The 18,008-nt window shown below is 50.0% G+C and overlaps 1 protein-coding gene across 3 annotated transcripts in view; it reads right to left on the bottom strand.

Annotated features, from left to right (window-relative positions):
* Adck1 (aarF domain containing kinase 1) overlaps positions 1 to 18,008 on the bottom strand; it is a 101,142-nt gene that overhangs the window by 47,213 nt on the left and 35,921 nt on the right. For all 3 annotated transcript variants that reach the window (XM_042260987.2, XM_016008601.3, XM_016008600.3), the window contains exon 4: positions 16,153 to 16,356. In XM_042260987.2, coding sequence (XP_042116921.2) covers positions 16,153 to 16,356 — 204 coding nt within the window. The remainder of the gene's footprint in view (positions 1 to 16,152; positions 16,357 to 18,008) is intronic.

Raw genomic sequence — 18,008 nt, 5'->3', positions numbered from 1 at the left:
TCTTGTCCCTGACCAGATTGTTTATGCCCTGAGGTGTAATACAATTTCCAGTCATACGTCACATCCTTCTGTCCCTTAAAAAACTACCCTTGGATCACACTTCCAAACCACTTGCTCTGGCAGACCAGCTTCACCTCCTGAACTTATTATCCAGAACACTGTAACACTTAGGCAAGTGTCATTGGAGTTTTATTGGTGAGATTCCCATAACCAAAGCTCACGGAAGCTTGTTCAACTGTATAACTCAGGGCCACGCAACAGAAGTTCCATGGCCAGTTGAGGAGTCAGGGATCACATAAGCAGACAACACATAAGAGACCACAAACCCCAGCGTCCCAGGCTTGGACACCTGAGTTATGCAGACTTAGAGACGCTGTCTTCCCTACTTTCACCCAAGAGTCACATACCTCCCTGGGGTGACCCCTCCAGTGTAGAGGGATTTTTCTTTGGACCTCCAGCTCACAAAAAAAAAAAAAATGACATGGAGATTTATTATTAATGATGAAAGCTTGGCCTATAGCTTAGGCTTGTCCCACTAGCTATTATAACTTAAATTAACCCATTTATATTAATCCATATTTTGCTCAAGGCTTTTTACCTCTCTTCCATCTTGCACCTCCTATTTCCTTCCGTGTCCTCTGGCCTCTCTCATGTGCCTAAATTTATCTCCTCTTCTTCTCTCTCTGCCCAGAAATCCCGCCTAACCTCTTCTTGCCTAGCTATTGACCATTCAGATCTTTATTAAACTAATCACAATGACACATCTTCACACATTGTAAAGGAATATTCTGCAACACTCCAGCGTGACACCCCGTCCTGCCTAAATTGGCAGCCAGCTCAGAACACTCCACCTGTGTCCAAAAGCCTTCTTGCTCATTCTCTCTACGCCATGTCCTGTGTTGTGGAATATTATTTTAAGACGTGTTACATTTGTTTATCCTGTGGAACACTTGTTTTAATGATGTAAAGATGTGTTGCCTTCTTTTATGTTGCATTTGTTTAATTCTGTGCAGCTGTGTTACTTTGCCTGTTTAAAACACCTGATTGGTCTAATAAAGAGCTGAATGGCCAACAGCAAAGCAGAAGAAAGGATAGGAGGGGCTGGCAGGCAGAGAGAATAAATAGAAGAAATCTGAGAGGAGGGAATCAAGGAGCCAGAAAAGAAGGGGCCATCCACCCAGCTACACAGCAAGCCATGGAGTAAGAAGTAAAGAAAGATATACAGAAACAGAGAAAGGTAAAAGCCCAGAGGCAAAAGGTAGATGGAATAATTTAAGTTAAGAAAAGCTGGCTAGAAACAAGCCAAGCTAAGGCTGGGCATTCAAAAGCAAGACGAAGCCTCCGTGTGTGATTTATTTGGGAGCTGGATGGCGGGCCCCCAAAAGAGCAAAGAACAAAGAGTAAAAAAGCAACTATAGTCCTGCTTACTCTCTCCTCCAGAAAACTCCAGCTCACCCCTCTCCGCGTGCTTCTGTGGGATCCAGGAGCACTGAAGCAGAGGCTCGGGGAACTCTCTCTCCTTCTACACTGACCTTATACCATGGCATGTCACCTCCTTGTCTTGTGCCCTGAAGTATCAGCTCTCAGAGATGTCAGGATGGTTGCAAAGGGACTAGCCAACCCCAGCCAATCGATCATAAAGTCCCCTGCTCTGGCTCTCACCATGACAATGACCATGACCATGACCATGACCATGAAAGCATTTGCAGTCACTGGAGGATACAGGGGTGAAAGCTAGACCCACATTGCCATCAAGCTGGTGACATCAAGAAGTCACTTTACGATTTTTGGTCTTGATTCCTAAATTACAAAAGCAGAGTGTTAGAAGATTGACTGACCTTTCCAATTCCATGATGTTGTAACCCTTTCCTTCCAACTTACAATTCCCAAACTATGTCCAAGGTCCATAGCAGCCAACCTACACACAGCAACATATATGTGCACATGGTCAACAAGCATGTATACCCAAGCCTGGCTCTCTACCTAGATTCAGTCCACACTCCTAATTAAACATATGTGCACGCCACATAAGCTGACACATGAGTGTATGCACCTGTGCAAACACACATGTATACCCAAGTCTGGTTCTCCATCTAGAGTCAGGCTACCTCCCTGGTGAGGTATGTACACACATGAGTGTATATGTGCACTCATACTAATATCCATGAAACGGGCTCTCCACCAGGCATCAGGCTACCTCCCTGATTAGAAATGTAAACACGGGGCTGGAGAGATGGCTCAGAGGTTAAGAGCACTGACTGTTCTTCCAAAGGTCTTGAGTTCAATTCCCAGCAACCACATGGTGGCTCACAACCATCTGTAATGAGATCTGGTGCCCTCTTCTGGCCTGCAGGGATGTGTGCAGACAGAACACTGTATACATAATAAATAAATAAATCTTTAAAAAAAAAAAAAAGAAAGAAAGAAAGAAAGAAAGAAATGTAAACACATATACACACATACACAAACATGCAGATACAATGCACATATATACATACAGATATCTGCATGTGTATATACAGACGTGTATACACATTCACACATGCAACACAGAAACATGTGTGCCTGTGCAATATATATGCATACACACACATTTAGACATAGACACACACCTACACATACATACATGCATATGGCGCATACATTCAAGCATGCACACAAACACACATGCACAAATACATGTACACACATATATGTGAATGCGTATGTATGCATGTACCTGCACATGCATTCATACACACAAGGGCGCGCACACACACACACACACACACACATTCATTCTCTCCCCAAAGGGTACAGGCTCTAAGAAGGGGCTCTTCTTGAAGGACCTCCCCAGCATATATCACTGCAGAGGCCCAAGCCAGAAAATGGGCTCATTCCTGAAGCTGCCTGAATGAAGCAGCAGGGCCACCTGGCTGATTCATAATCAGCATAAAAAATTGATTAGCCCTTTCCAGATTAAACATTATTGTTTCAGTGTGAACATAAATCAGCTAGACATGCAGAGCACACCTCCCTCTGCTGCCCAAGGGTAACATCAGGTAGAAAGCCGTTGGGATTTACAATGACGGGGGCTCTCTTCCAACCACAGCTTGCCAGCACGGGACAGAGGCTCACACAAGAGCCTGACCGTCTGCCCCTGCACTTCCTGAGGCCTCCACTCAGCCATCAGCTGACTGGCTCTTGGAGGTAACAGGTCAAGGGCAGCCTGACATTGCAGGCAAGACAGCAGACCCAGGAGAGACCAGAGCAAGAACAGCCTCACTTTCTCCTGGGTGAGTGTCACCAGACAGTTTCACCAGACCGGGTGCTGGCTCAGCCCAGCCTCACTGACCTGTCAGTGTAGTCTGGAACCGGGCCCATCTCCTGTTAGGGGCAGCCTAACTAAAGTGGGTGTGTCTCTGGAGTGATGTGTCAACCAAGCTCATCTGCCCAGTCCCTGGATCATTCACTGCTGCATGATGCTCAGTCATCCAATGTCTCTAAGTCTCACTTTCCACATCTAGGATCACTGGGGTAAGGAGCCCCACACACCGCTTGCCAAGCTGCTCCGGGACTAAATGAGACCACATGCGTGAAAACATCCAGTGTCCATTTCAGACAGAGGAAGCACTTCGTAAGGGGTAGGAGTAGCAGCAGCAGCAGCTACAGTCCCTCATCTGCCTGCCCACCTTCTTCTTAGGAATCACAGGAAAGCATTACCCTGCCGGGACAGGAGCCGCCATGAAAAGCACGGGCCAGAGAATGTTGGCGTTAGGAGTCACGACTCTCCTCGGGCTCACGACTTGACCTCTCTGAACTGTTTACCCCTCAGCAAAAATGGGTTTCCCCTCACATAAGAATGAAGTAACCAGCCCCACCTGCTCCCTGGATCTTGCCTCTTCCCAGCTGCCCCTTTTATATGAGCATCTTGACTATAGTCTCGGGAACTAGCAGCCCCAGGGGCAGCCATGTGTAAGGAGGTTAAGAGGTTGGAGCATTAAAACCTCTTCGTTCCCCTTGCCCTGGGTGTGTGGCACCACCTCCCAATCACTCCACAAGACTAAGTCCCCTCTGCCCACCATGGTAGCTGACATAGGGTCATCAGTGGCCGCCTCTTCCCGCAGCCACATGACCACTTCCCACACGGCAACCCCTGAGCTCCCTACAAGATTCTCTGGAAGGCTTGTCTTGGAGTCCACTTCCAGGAGAGCCCAAACTGAGATGAACACCCACCGTGCAGCAAGCGCATGGTCCATGCTGGCAGCTGTGCTCACCGGCAGACTGGCATGGCCTAAACCCCCCCTCCAGCCATCTCTTCTAGAACCATCACCAACAACAAGGCCACTTCTGGTTCATGAGGAGACAAGAAGGCAGTCACCGGCACTGACCTGGCCCCCAGCAGCCCGCAGGAACATTCTCCTTCTTGCTATCGAGCAAGGCAGGCCATGGGCTCTGTTCTGGGAGGAGATGGGGATACTGCAGGCCCTCTGACAGCTCTGGGGGTTCAAAGACAGCTTTCAGCTCCTTCCAGCGCAATGACCACAACATCTGTCCTCTACCCCTGTCCAGCTGGTGACATTCACACTCTGGGATCTAGGGGTTGGTAGGAGGAAGTAACATCAATACTGCCCCACTCCAGACCTTCCCCGTATGACACTGCACGGGTCCCTTCTATCAGTCCTTCACTGTTGACACTCCGCCTAAAACATCTTCAGATCAGTTCCAGGCTTTGAATGCACATGTGCCTGATCGAGAACACACACACACACACACACACACACACACACACACACACACACACACAATCTATTGATCAATCTATCTATCTATCTCCCATTTGATTTCACTTACAGCTACAACTCCCTACTAATGTCTCAGGGCCTCTGATTCTTTCCCTAGGAAGTACAGATGTGAGGATGTCACCTTAACAGAATCTAGACTCACTTAGGAGACAGATCTGGGCATAGCTGGGGAAGTCTTTAGATTGAGTTAGCCATAGTAAGACGATTCATCCTAACTGGGCAGCACCTTTACAAGGGATGAGGTCTTGAGCAGAATAAAAAGGAGAAAACAAGCTGAACACAAACATGGGTTCAACTCCAGTTTCCTGACTTAGGATATTCGGGGTTGAAGCAGAAGGTTTCTAAATCGTTATGACCCATCAACCAGGGTTCTCATGGGTTGCTTCTGCCTAACGCACTCGCTTATGCACAGCCAGGGGGAAAGAAAAGTCCAGGAAAGACCCAGGAACCAGGAGGTTCCTGCACGCGCTTTGAGGGCTCAGTACATCAGAAGCACAGCTGACAGTTCCTGGCATTTTGCTCTACGGCAGGCCCTGTGCTTCAGATGGTTGTGTCTGGTTTTTTAATTGACACGTACTAATTGTGCATACTTACGAGGGTACGGAAATGACATCTCGATACACACATACAACAGGTGATGATCAAATCAGAGCAATCAGCATGTCCATCACCTGGCTCGGTCCTCACTTCTGCAGGATGAGAGCATCTGAGATGCTCTCTTCTGTGCGGAAATACACAGTATAATGCTATGAGATGCGGCCACCCTCCTAGAGAACAACACTACAGCGTTTCCTCCCATCCAACTGCAGCTCCATACCCACCGGCCAACCTCTCCATAGCCCTAGCTCCTCACACCCTTCTCAGCCCCTGGTGACTACTCTACTGGCTACTTTTAGGTGGTGAACTTCTTCTGCTTCCACCTACGAAAGAAAACATGGCAGTATTTGCCCTTCAGCACTTTGCTTATTTCACTTAACGCAATGATCTCACAATGCTATGTTGCTGCAAATGACAAAATTTCATTCCTTTTTGTTGCTGGATAATCTTCTCTCGTGTATATGCACCACATTTTCTTTTAAGCACCAGACCTTGGCTATCATGAATACTGCATGGCAATACAGATGTCTCTTTGCATCCTGGTTTCTTTAAAGATGGACCCAGTAATGGGACTACCGAATCATATGGTAGTCTCACCTGAGCTTCTTGAGGAACCCCACACTGTCTCCCACAGTAGATCAGAAAATGCAGGAGAGGCAGGGAGTGGTGGTATATACCAATGATCCCAGAACTTGGAAAAACTGGGAAATCCAGTCTACACAGCTAGTTCCAGGTAAGCAAGGGCTACACAGCAAGATCCTATCTCAAAAGGGAAACGAAGTGTGGGAGATTCCCTGTTCTCTATATCCTCATCTATTGTGCTATAGCCATTTTAACTGGTGTGAGATATATCATTTTCAGGAGATGGGTCATAAAGAGGTTGAGGGTTGAGGCAGGGTTTTGCTACGTACACCAGGCTTCACCTGAACTCACTATGTGTCTCAGGCTGGACTCCAACTTACAGGAATCCTCTCATTTCAGCCTTCTGTGGGCATACGCCATCACTGCTTAGCAATGTTGAGTGTTTTCCTCAAGTACTTATTAGCCACATATGTGTGTCTTCTTTTGAGATCACCTGCCTATTTCTTGTTGTTATTTGTTTTTTGTTTTGTTTTGTTTTGTTTTTTTGTTTTTTTGTTTTTGTTTTTGTTTTTGTTTTTGTTTTTGTTTTTGTTTTTCGAGACAGGGTTTCTCTGTGTAGCTTTGCGCCTTTCCTGGAACTCACTTGGTAGCCCAGGCTGGCCTCGAACTCACAGAGATCCGCCTGGCTCTGCCTCCCGAGTGCTGGGACTAAAGGCGTGCGCCACCACCGCCCGGCTGTTTTTGTTGTTTCTGAGACAGGGTCTCATGACGTGGTTCTGGTTGGCCTTGAACTCACTCTGCAGACCAGGCTGGCCTGGAACCCATAGAGATCCTCCCGCCTCTGCCTCCTGAGTGCTGGGATTGAGGGAATACGTCATCACACATATTCCTTAATAAGTCTTTTTTTTTTTTCTATTGAGGCTGGGTGTAGGGTTTTTTCATTTTCTCTCTGATAGAGCATGGATTTTATTCCCTTGTTGAACAGATAGCCTGCAGATATTTCCTCCCACTCTGCAGGTTCACTTCAACCTGCTGACTGTTCTCTTCAGTGTAGAAGTTTATTCATTTGACAAGATCCTGGTGATCTAGTTCTGCTCTTGTCTGTGCCTCTGAGGTCTTATCTAGGACTTCATTGCCCAGCCCAAGGTCCTAAAATGAAGCATTTCCAGACTGTCTCTATCTTTCAGTCCTCACCACGGCCCCACTAATGCACAGGGAGGGTCTTTGATCATCCCTATCTACAGACGAGGAAACCCAGGCTAGAAAGATCATACCCAGGATGACACAGCATCTAGAACTCGAGCAAGACTCCAATTCCACGTCAAACAGACTCTCCATTCACCTAACAAGTCACTGCTAAGCACTTATTTTTTATTTAATATTTTTATTTTATAATTAACTTAATTTCACTTCTGTATGCAAGCCCTAGGCAGTGCCCTGAGGAAACCCCAATATGCCCTGCTGAGATAATAAGCCAGACTGCAGGGCAAAGCACGTCAGATCCACAAGAGGGTCCATCCAACCTGCCTGAGGGAGTCAGTGAAGGCTTCAAGAAAACAGAAGCAACCTAATTCTAGAGTTCCATTGAACATTTATTAATACCTATTGTATACCAAGTCCAAGGTGGGACCATGAGAGAGTCAGGACTGGAAAGTGGCCAACTACAGGTGCCAAAAAGGGCCTCTGATCCTGACTAGGGTACCGGAGGAAACCAGAGCAGAGTCTCCCAGGAAGCTGCTCCTGGGGAGCCCTCCTGGAATAACGGCTAACCTAGCAGGCAGGTGGTCATGGTGGCGGTCAGACACCAAGGTTCAAGGAATGAGAAGTCCCGTGAGCATGTGGGGGAGATGAGAGCAGAATGATACAGGACAGGTGTGGGAGGCGGCTCCGCAGTTAAGAGCACTGTCGATTCCCACAGAGAACCCAGGCTCGGTTCCCAGCACCATATGATGGCTCTCAAGCATCTGTAACGCATTCCCAGGGGATCTGATGGCCGCCGCTGACCACCACGGGCCCCGGGCACGCATGCGGTGTACATACATGCATGTAGGCAAAAAGATTCATACACATAAAATAAATAAATCTCAAAGTAAAAAGACAGGAGCCCTGGGGCAGCCCAGGCAGGACAGGCTGCCAAGCTGGGAGGTTCTGCAACCCCTGCTCTTCCCACTGTGGAGCTCTCTTGACGGCCCCAAGCGCCACCTGACCCCAGGTATGTATGACTCAGCAAGAAGTTACAATAAGCTGGGCAAAGTGGCGCATGCCTCTAATTCCAGCACTCAGAGGCAGAGGCAGGTGGATCTCTGTAAGTTCGAGGCCAGCCTGGCCTACATGAAACCCAAAACAGCCAGGACTACATAGTGAGACCCTGTCTCCAAAAAAAAAAAAAAAAAACAGTTACAATGATCAGAAGGAGACCGGGGCAGAGATTCAGCAAGCAGAGAGAAAGGAGCAGGCTGAAGAGGATTGGGCAGGAGGTGGGGGACATCAAAAAAGGACCAGCCAGGCTGCGTGGCCACTGCCTCGCCTGCCTCTCCTCCAATGACTAATGGCAGGCCATCCATTGTGGCTGGCATTAATGCTTCCCGCCATCCGTCTCCCACTCATTAAATTACCATTTTATGGCCAAAATCTCTCTCTCTCTCATAATTGATAAAAATCTCCTTTTGATGTTCAGCATTATTGGGGGAAAATGTTTTTTATTCTTCATTATGTTTTTAATATAAATGTATTTTTTTTATTGAGATCTGCTGGGAAGGCAGGATGAGAACAAGCCAGGAGGGGGGGGGGGTCTCCCTCCCCTTCTGTTCCGTTCCCAGAACACTCACTTGATGGCCCTCTTAGACACAATCTGGGGGGACGAGCCGGGTGCCCGGAAGGACAAACAAAGGTGGCATTCAGGCCAGGAGAAGCAGGTCCGAGGTCAGCTGAACCCATCGATGTGATCCTATGGGTGACTGCGGGCCAATGAGGCAAGCTGACCTCACCAGGCCCCTGCCAGAGTCAGAGCACCGGGAACGAGGGCTCCTAAGAGCAAGGTCTCCCAGGGGACGCAGACCTGCACAGGAGGGGTTCCGTAAACCCGTGGACATAACAGGAGGATGGGGAGCGGTCAGATGGGTGCATGTGTTCAAACCGTCCACCTCTGCTCACCCACAGGAAGCCCACCCTCAGCAGGGTCTAAAAATAAAGGAAATGGGAAAATAGGAAGCCCAAAGCCACAAAACTAATAAACCAACGGGAGTTTGGCTCCTGCCCTTCAGTTCAATATAAACATCAAGTAGCCTGTGAAAGCAGGGTTGGGGGGCGGGGGGGTGTCTTACAAACACACGGCTCCCTTCAAGGGCCACATGGAGAACCGAGGTGGTTAATTATCTATGCACCGTCCTGGCTGGGCCACGGAGCCCAGATACTAGAGCAAATGTTGCTCTAGATGGGTTCTTCCCGTTTTTTGTTTTCCTTTTGTCCAGTGCTGAGGTCAAAGCCAGGGCCTTGCAAAGCTCTTCCACTGAGTGGCACTGGAAATCCAAAACCCGCCCCTTCGGTTTTGAGACACTGTCTCACTGTGTAGACCAAGCTGGCCTCCAACTCTCAATCCTCCTGTCTCCACCTCCACAGTACTGGGATTACAGACCTTCCCATCCACTTGATTAGGAAAACAGGTTGCCCTCCATATGTGAGTGGGCCTCACGCAATTAGATGACACCCCTGAAGTGAGAGGGGATTCTGCCAGCAGATGGCCTTCACATTTGAACCTGAACTACAGAGGCGTCGGCTCTTAAAAGATTCTGGCCGGGCCACTCTGCCAGCTTTGGACTTGCTAGCCTCTATAATGACATGGATCCAAATTTTAAAAGCCAATGTATCTTTTTATATATTTACATACATGCACACATAAAAATACATATATTCAGCTCAGCTCAGTTTCTCTGGTTAAGCCAGAGTACCACGGGAATGAAAATGTTCCCGGCCCCGGCAGAGAGCTGACAGCCTGCAGAGGACAACTGTCCTACTTCTCATCAAGGTTTCCCTGAGCCAGCTGCCGTCCTGTGTGCTCCCTGCCCAGGCTATCCCTTCCCCTACCTCCCCTTCCTTCCTGCCTCTGTTCTGGCTGGTCCCTGCACCCCACAGTGTTGTCTTTCTGGCCACTACCTCCAAGTTGAATAATCAACGGTCGTCTTTGGGGGCGGCAGTTTCTTAACTCTTCTTCTGAACTTTGGATTCAACCAGAGCAAAACAAGACAACTAAATCATCGCCCCACATGCCGCTGTGGATTCATACAAAACTGGGTGTATCTGCCTGGTACACAGTGGCACCCCAAGATCTCTTCTGAACCTCCACAGAAACTCCGGCCATGCATTCCACCAAAAGCACTAAGTACCTGCAGCATACCGCACTCATGAAAACATAATGAACTCATCCCTGGCAACGATGGGAAGCTACAAAATCAAGCCAATTCTATAGCCCTACGCCCCTGGTAGGGGAGTTCAAATGCAAAAGACCGACATAAACATGTTTCAGAGGACATAAACCACACAAGTGATTCCCCCAACAAAGGCGTTTCCAGATTAAACTCTAGCCAATGACTGCATTCTCTTCAGCGTCTCATCAAATTTCAGAGGTGAAAATCCTACCTGGCATAACTGTATTCCATGACAATAATAAACCTCCACGCATCGTTTCTCTTTTGATTGCTCTGTTTTGTTTTCCTTCATTTCAACAAGGTCTCATTTATGTAGTCCAGCCGGGCTCCAAACTCATGACCCTCAGCCTCTGAGTGCTAGAATTATGGATGCCCATACTGTGTTTACATGCACGGATCGCTTGTTAAAATGTGATGCATCCTGACTCACCTGGGTTTGTGGGCAGACACGCATGTGCATGTGTGTGTCTGTAATCAAAGGTGGCTGACAATCCTGTTCACTTCCTGAGTCCCACTATCCCCAGACCCACCTCTAAAGGATGACCACATCTCTGCATGACCGAGACAATCAGGCTCAGTCTCCGGATGCCTTCCGATCTCTGCCATCTACAAGTCAGTCCCTGCAGCCTTCTCTACCCAGCTCCCCCACCCCACCCCCGGCACCCCAAGTCCTTCACTCCCTCAGGCTCACATCTGAAAAGAACATTGCAGGCCCTTCAAAACGTGGCCTCGGCTCCTAAACACTACCTTCTGGTCAACAAAGTTCAGTCACCTCCTGGCTTTTGTCTCTCCACACCTACACCTTTGCCCAGCCCGGGTCATCCATCCGGGAGTCCCTCCTCCCATCTGCAACATCTCTTGTCCCACCCGTCTTTGAAACACCTGGGTCAGATGCCACGGCTTGCACTAAGTCTCTCTGCTTCAGTGGAATCCCTCTCTCTCTCTCTCCTGCAAAACCTTGGACTCTCATGTGACTAGGCATTTATTACCTAGATCAGCCTGTCTCCCACCATGGGCTCTGGAATGAGGTCAAACCATAACTGGCCACATCAGAGTCTGAAAACTTCCTTTTGCACATATTCCAGCTGTTTCTACAAGCAAGGAAGAAAGAAGAGGAAGAAGGAAGGAAAGGGTGTTGAGCCACCAAATCACAGGCTGTTAGAACTGGTGGGAAGCCCCAGGGGATACCTCACAGGTGAAGAAGACTTAAGGATGGACTCATGCTGTTCAGAGGAGGCCTGCATGAGGCCAAAGGCTGGCGGGAGAGGGGGGGGGTTGGAGGTGGAACGCGTTCCTCATAATCAGGAAGCAAAGAGAGTCAGGAAAGGCCTAACAATTCCCTTCAAGGGTCCCTGTGATGGTCAATCTTAGTGGTCAATGTGATGGTACTCAGAATTATCACAGGAATTAACCTCCGTGTGTCTGTAAAGAATTCTCTACGTTGGGTTACCTGAGGTAGGAAGACCCACCTTAAAAGACCCACCTGTGTGGCAGGCTGGGGTCCCATACTGAATAAGGAGACAGAGATAACCAGCAGCACTCATTGGCATCTGCTTCCTGGCTGCAGGCACACTGTGCCAGCTTCTCACTCCCGCCACCATGCTTTACCTTCATGATGGACTGTGCCCTCCAACCGAGAGCCAAACAAAAAACAAAAGCAAAACCTCCCTCTTTGTGTTGCTTCTTATCAGGCATTTACCACAGCAATGAGAAAAGTATTACAGTTCCCCGGTGGCCTGAGGTCCTCCCAGTGGGCCCTTTCTCTACTAGAGGCAGAATGCCACGAGTCCAGGGCCCGAGCCTTTAAACCACAGACCTTTAGAGAACAAGACAGTCAGCAGCCCCGTGACTTGGGCCTGCACCTGCCCCCTTCAGGGTGAAGAGATGTCAGTCTGGCCTCCTTGGACCATGCCCAAGGATGAAAAGAGCCAGAATCTCATGCTTCAGGGCTCCGCCACACACCCCTGACTTGTGAGCTCAGGTGCCATCTGCTGGCCAAGGACGGTACTGCATTTGGACCTGTGGCCCTAAGGGTAGTCAGGGAACAACAGCTGACTCAGTCCAGGCCAAGGTCACTTCTGAGACAGCAGAAAATGCCCCTCTCTTTAGGGACCAGCTCTTGGGCCTCCTCTTATTACTTTCTGCTGCCCTTCACTTAGCCAAGTGGCCCCCCAGAACTCTGCTAAGCTAGTCCCTGTGCAAGGATGAAGCCCTTAGGGGACCTTTTCTCCACACTGATAGGACCACCTGATGTCACGGGGCTGGGACTCATCTGGAACCAAACGTAATCGTGGGGTTCAGAGTCCAGGGATCCTGTTGCCTCCACCTTGTGCACCATCCCTATGGTGCAGATACCCTCTCAGACCAGCCCTAACCCCCTTGGGACAGGAAATGGCTTGAGCACACAATTGATTCTCGGGGTCTCGGTGGATGGGAAGGGTCCTGAGAAGCAGGCACACTCACGCGGTCTTTGAACTCGGGACGACCTTAAAACCCAGCCAAGGACTGGAGAGCTAGAAAAAAGGTGATGCACAGAATACATCCAGCTTCTTCCAACTACATCCTGGAACCTTAGGGGTGGAGCCCAGCTGCCACGGGAGGGCCCACAGCTGGAGGGGGGCAGGAATTAATGCAACCCCCCGTCAACACTGTCCTTAAAGAGCGTGTTCTTCCCCAGCAGTGTCGTGGGAGGGGCTGGGGGCGGAAGGCATGCAGAGTGAGTGATTTCCTCCGCCCTCACACCCCCACACTCACCTACCCTGCCTCCCACACAGCCCCTTTCCCCTCCCCTCCACCCACAGATGAGAAAGTGTGTCACCAGAGAACAAAGGCCACCTCCCCAGGGGGTGGGGGGGACTGCCTGGGGACCTGTGGTACCGGAGGTTTCTACACCCCCCCAGCAATGATGACAGCCACTCACTCAGAACTGTGACCTGGACCACAGCCTCACTCTCTCAGCGGGACCACGGACAAACTGGGACAGTAGCCATACATACAGCCACTGGGCTTAGGACTACTCAGTGAGAGGAGGCCGGAGAAGACTGAATACTCAGGAGACATCTTCCAACCCCCAAACCTCCCGCAGCCGCTGGCTGGCCCGCCATGACTGCTGACAGCTCTGACTTGGGCCCGGTCTAGAAGGAGCCACTGACCTGCTCTTGCCCCAGCCTTCACCCAGATGCTTCTCCTACCACCCCTCCCTCACATCCACCCCTGCTGAGCTGCCACATGCCAGCAAGGATGCTCAGCACTGTTATTAGAGTGAGTTACTTCGGTTTTTAGCTGGGGGGGCGGGGGGTGAATCTCACACTGTTGGAAGCCAGAGGCCCACAGTCCCAGTAAGAAGCAAAGGCAGGCTGGCCAGCACCATGTCAACCCTGTCCCGACTGCCCCGGGTTCCTCTATCCAAGCCCCGCTCCTCCTACCCTCCAGCTTTCTCCCTGACACCAACCCTAAGTCAAACCTGGCTTTCATTCCTTCTACCTCCTTGGAGCAAGGCAGTCTTGGAGGCATCTGTGCCTGACCCGGGCCTCACAGAGTCAGACCGTGAGCCTCTCTGCAGGCCAGGCCACCACGGATATGCAGGAACCACTTTGTCTGGGTGCTGGATACTTAGACCAGCTCCACATATCAGTGAAAAAACAACAGGACTGATCTTTATCCAGCCTCTGACACATAGCCTTGCCTTACATAACCCAGGAAAGCCCGTTTGCCATTAAACAGACACTGGAAGCGACTGGACACCTCACTACCCTGCCGCTACCAGTCCAGGGAAAATGGGCTGTCACGGTCTTCATCTCTGAAGATATTCTGGCTTGCAATAGAACGGCCTGATTTCCAACAAGCTACGCGCCACACTTGGAGGGTGCTAAGTTATGTGGGCCCTGATACAGATGGTCCAGGGAGATCAACGATTCCCCAGGACAGCTGCAGTTCCTATGGGATAACAGCACCTAGCGCTCTGCCCACCATTTGCTGGACGGATAGACAGATGGACAACTGGCCTAGAATCACTTAGCAGATAGAGAATATAGAAAGAAAGAAAAAAACATTTCAGGCAGAGCAGGGATGAAGACCACAGGCACTGAAGGCCAGGGGTACACAGCGAGAAGGTGAGCGGGGCACGGGACATGACAGCCAGCACAGTAATGCCCTCTGTTTGCTGTCCATTATCTTCTATAACCTTCACGCCAACCACAGCGGGCATTACAGTCCTTTCTCATTCTACAGATGAGGTGACAGGAACACATAACTTGTGCTGGGTCCCAGACTGGGGCACCAAAGCCCAAACTCTAGTCACCAGGCCCCTCCCATGCCAAGGGCAGTCAATAAAGCAGGTAGGTGGTGTGCGTGCGTGCGTGCGTGCGTGCGTGCGTGCATGCGTGTGTGTATGTGTGTACCACAGATACGGGTACCGTGGAGGCCATCAGATCCCAGGAGCTGAAGTTAGAGATGGCTGCGGGTTGCCCAGTGTGCGTGCTGGGTACCAAATGAGTCCTCTAGAAGACGGGCAAGCACTCTCAAGCACTGACTCATCTCTCCAACTACCAGGACTTGAACTTACGGACGGCTGGCAGGGAGGCATCAACAGTTACAAAGCAACCTCGGGGCAGGCAGCAGGTGAAGACCGGACTTTTAAGGTCATGCTCAGAAAACTCTAGATGACAGAGCTAGGTGAGGGAATTAGGTTCAGCAGAGGTCTCGGAGGGGTGCTCAAGTTACATCACATAGCGTCTCAAGGCTGGGCCCGACCTGCTGCTCAGCCACCTGCAATGAGCACTCCAATCCCTCCATGTCCAGAACACTCCAGTGAAGGTCCAAGCAACCACACCCACTTTAGAAAAAAAATAAAAATAAAATTTAAAACAATGCCTGGCAGGTCACCATCTTGAGGGTGAAGATGAGACAAAGGGGACTTCCTTTCCTTTCTCTGTCACTCCAGGGTACAGAATGGACATGAGAAGGTGAGACTTGAGGAGGTGAGTTCTAGTGCCTCTTTCAGGAAGCTGCTTTTTTTTTTTTTTTTTTTTTTCTGTTTTTGAGACAGGGTCTTACTACATAGCCCTGGCTGTCCTGGAACTCACTCTGTAGACCAGGCCGGTCTTGAACTCACAGAGATCCACCTGCCTGTACTTCCCAAGAGCTAGGATTAAAGGCGTGCAGCACTGTGCACATGCCCAGCAGGAAGCCTTCTGATAGTCAGAGGCTACTGGTAATAGAATGGAGGGGCACCTTGGGCAGCGGGCAGCTAAGAGAGTAAGCGTCCCAGCCCTGGAGATCAAGCAGGCTGGGTAAGTGCCTGCCAAAAACATTCCGGAGAAGCCAATGCAGTGAACTGGATGGTTTGCTGATGGCATCCTAGCACAGTGTGCTAGCCTTCATCCCTCAGCTGCAAAATGGCGTCCGTACTAGTTCTCACCTCACACTTGCTGTGAGGACTGTGACGGTGTGACACACAACAGTCATCAGCATGCGGTAAACCCCCAGGAGCTGACAGACAGTATTAGGTCAAAGCATCCGAACCATCTCAGGTCACCAGCCAACACTGCTGAATACGGACATCTCCTATTTCGGCTATTATCTTTTACTGATGGTCACTGAGGCTCCTTCTAGCTCGTGGCTCAGCACTGAATGCTGCTGAGACATTTGATTCCACACCAGCGATGGATCCTCGGTACCCGGGGCCAGGCAGCGGGACTCTGAAGGAGCCTTTTGTAGAGGCCTACTTTTGTCGGGTCCCTCCCTGCTCCAGAACAACAAGGTACCTCCTTGCCCAGGTCTTCTCGGATGACCTGCTGGACTTCTTGCATGCTGCTCTGTGGGGCCTGGCTGTGCAACACCTTCAGCGTGCTGGTGTACTCCTCCGGCAGCAAGTAGTCCAGGGCCCCCAGGTGCTGGCCCACCTTGATGAAGGTGCCCCGGTTGGCGCAGCAGAGCTCGCAGAGACGTCTGGCAGAGCGGAGGTGCACCTGCAGGACACAGGCAAGCCAGAGAAGTGAGTGCAGCCTGCTCCCTGGACAGTATCCCCTTCTTCTGCCTGTCTGCTCCAACACCTTTGTTTACTCCCTGGTGTCCAGGGCAGGTACACACACACACACACACACACACATACACACACACACTCACGCACACACGCGCACGCGCGCGCGCGCACACACACGCATCCACACACTCGTGCATGTACACATACACACAGACATGCACACGCACATGCAGGCACACACGTGCACATATACATACACACAGACATGCACACGCACATGCAGGCACACACACGCACATACACGCACATGCACACTCACATGCACACTCACATACACGTGTGCGTGTGCACACACACTTCTCTTTTCATCTTTTACTTTCCTAGCCCCCAGAGCAGTCAATTCTAATCTCACACTGAGGCCAGCCTCTGCACACAGCCTGATGCTTCCGGTCTCCTCCCCTTCTAGCGAAGCTTAACTGGTTGGAGCCTCACTCCCCACAAATGAGTATTCGAAGCTATTAACCGAGACAAACATCCGGACTCGCTGAAAGGTAGACTGAGCTAATAGTTTTTCCACCTACTCCTCAACCATCTAAGACTTCAGGTTGTCTGCAACTCTACCCCTGACAGGGTGATAACAGTAATAATAGTAAACAATAATAACGACTCATATATATCATAATTTTTAATCTTCAAAATAGGTCAAGGAGACAGAGCTGATACCTTTAAAAATAAGAAAATCGGTTTTCTTATTTAGAAAATAGAAATGAATATCCAAGGAAAGGCTATAAAACACTCCAAATCTAAGGCTTTATTCCTACACACGGAGCAGACAGTGGCCAACCTCGGGGGTCCTCCTCAATCACGCCCCACTTCAGTTTTGGGGACAGGGTCTGTCCATGAAGCTGGAGTTCATCAGTTCCTCTAGGCTGGCTAGCCAGTGAGCTCCAGGAAGCCACCTGTCTCCCGACACCCCCAAGGCTGTGGTCACACATGCACGCCACCACACCCAATTTGTGGGTGACGGGAATCCAAAGTCAGGTCCCCATGCTCATACAGCAGGCACTTTACCAATTAGGCCATTTCCCTGCCCCTAAAGGTAAAAATAAATAAATAAATAAATAAATAAATAAATAAATAAATAAATAAATAAATAAATAAATAAATAAATAAATATCTTAGTAAATCAAACCCCTGTAAGTGGGACCATCTACACTGCCTCTCAGCTATGGATCCACCTCTTCTTTGATCCCAAACATAGGTATCAGGTTTGGGCAGCAGGGGGGTGCTCTGAGGCCCAGACAGAGGCCAGCATTGCCCTTCATGGTTCCAGTATTCAGAAACGATGAGCAACCAGCCGAGGCAGGCACTGTTCCCAGGTTAGCGGTGGCCCATACCCTCTACTACCTGTAGGCCCGGTCTGTGAACCAACCAAGGCACTCCACAGTGTGGTGAGCAGCCAACATGCTGTTCCTACAGACTGGCTTGCTGTCACACCCCCTCACAAGTTCTTCTGCCAGCCAGCAGGCTGCCCCCGAGGTGGGAAGAACTCATCTAAGTCATCAGCCTCAGCCTTCTTCTCTGCCCCATCGTCTCCAGGAGGAGCTGCTGGGTGTATTTACTGTTCCCGCCATTAGA

This window comes from Peromyscus maniculatus, chromosome 14, assembly GCF_049852395.1.
Source record: "Peromyscus maniculatus bairdii isolate BWxNUB_F1_BW_parent chromosome 14, HU_Pman_BW_mat_3.1, whole genome shotgun sequence".
NCBI lineage: Eukaryota > Metazoa > Chordata > Mammalia > Rodentia > Cricetidae > Peromyscus > Peromyscus maniculatus.
The sequence above is the reverse complement of the archived record's forward strand: the minus strand, read 5'-3'. Positions and strand labels throughout refer to the sequence as shown.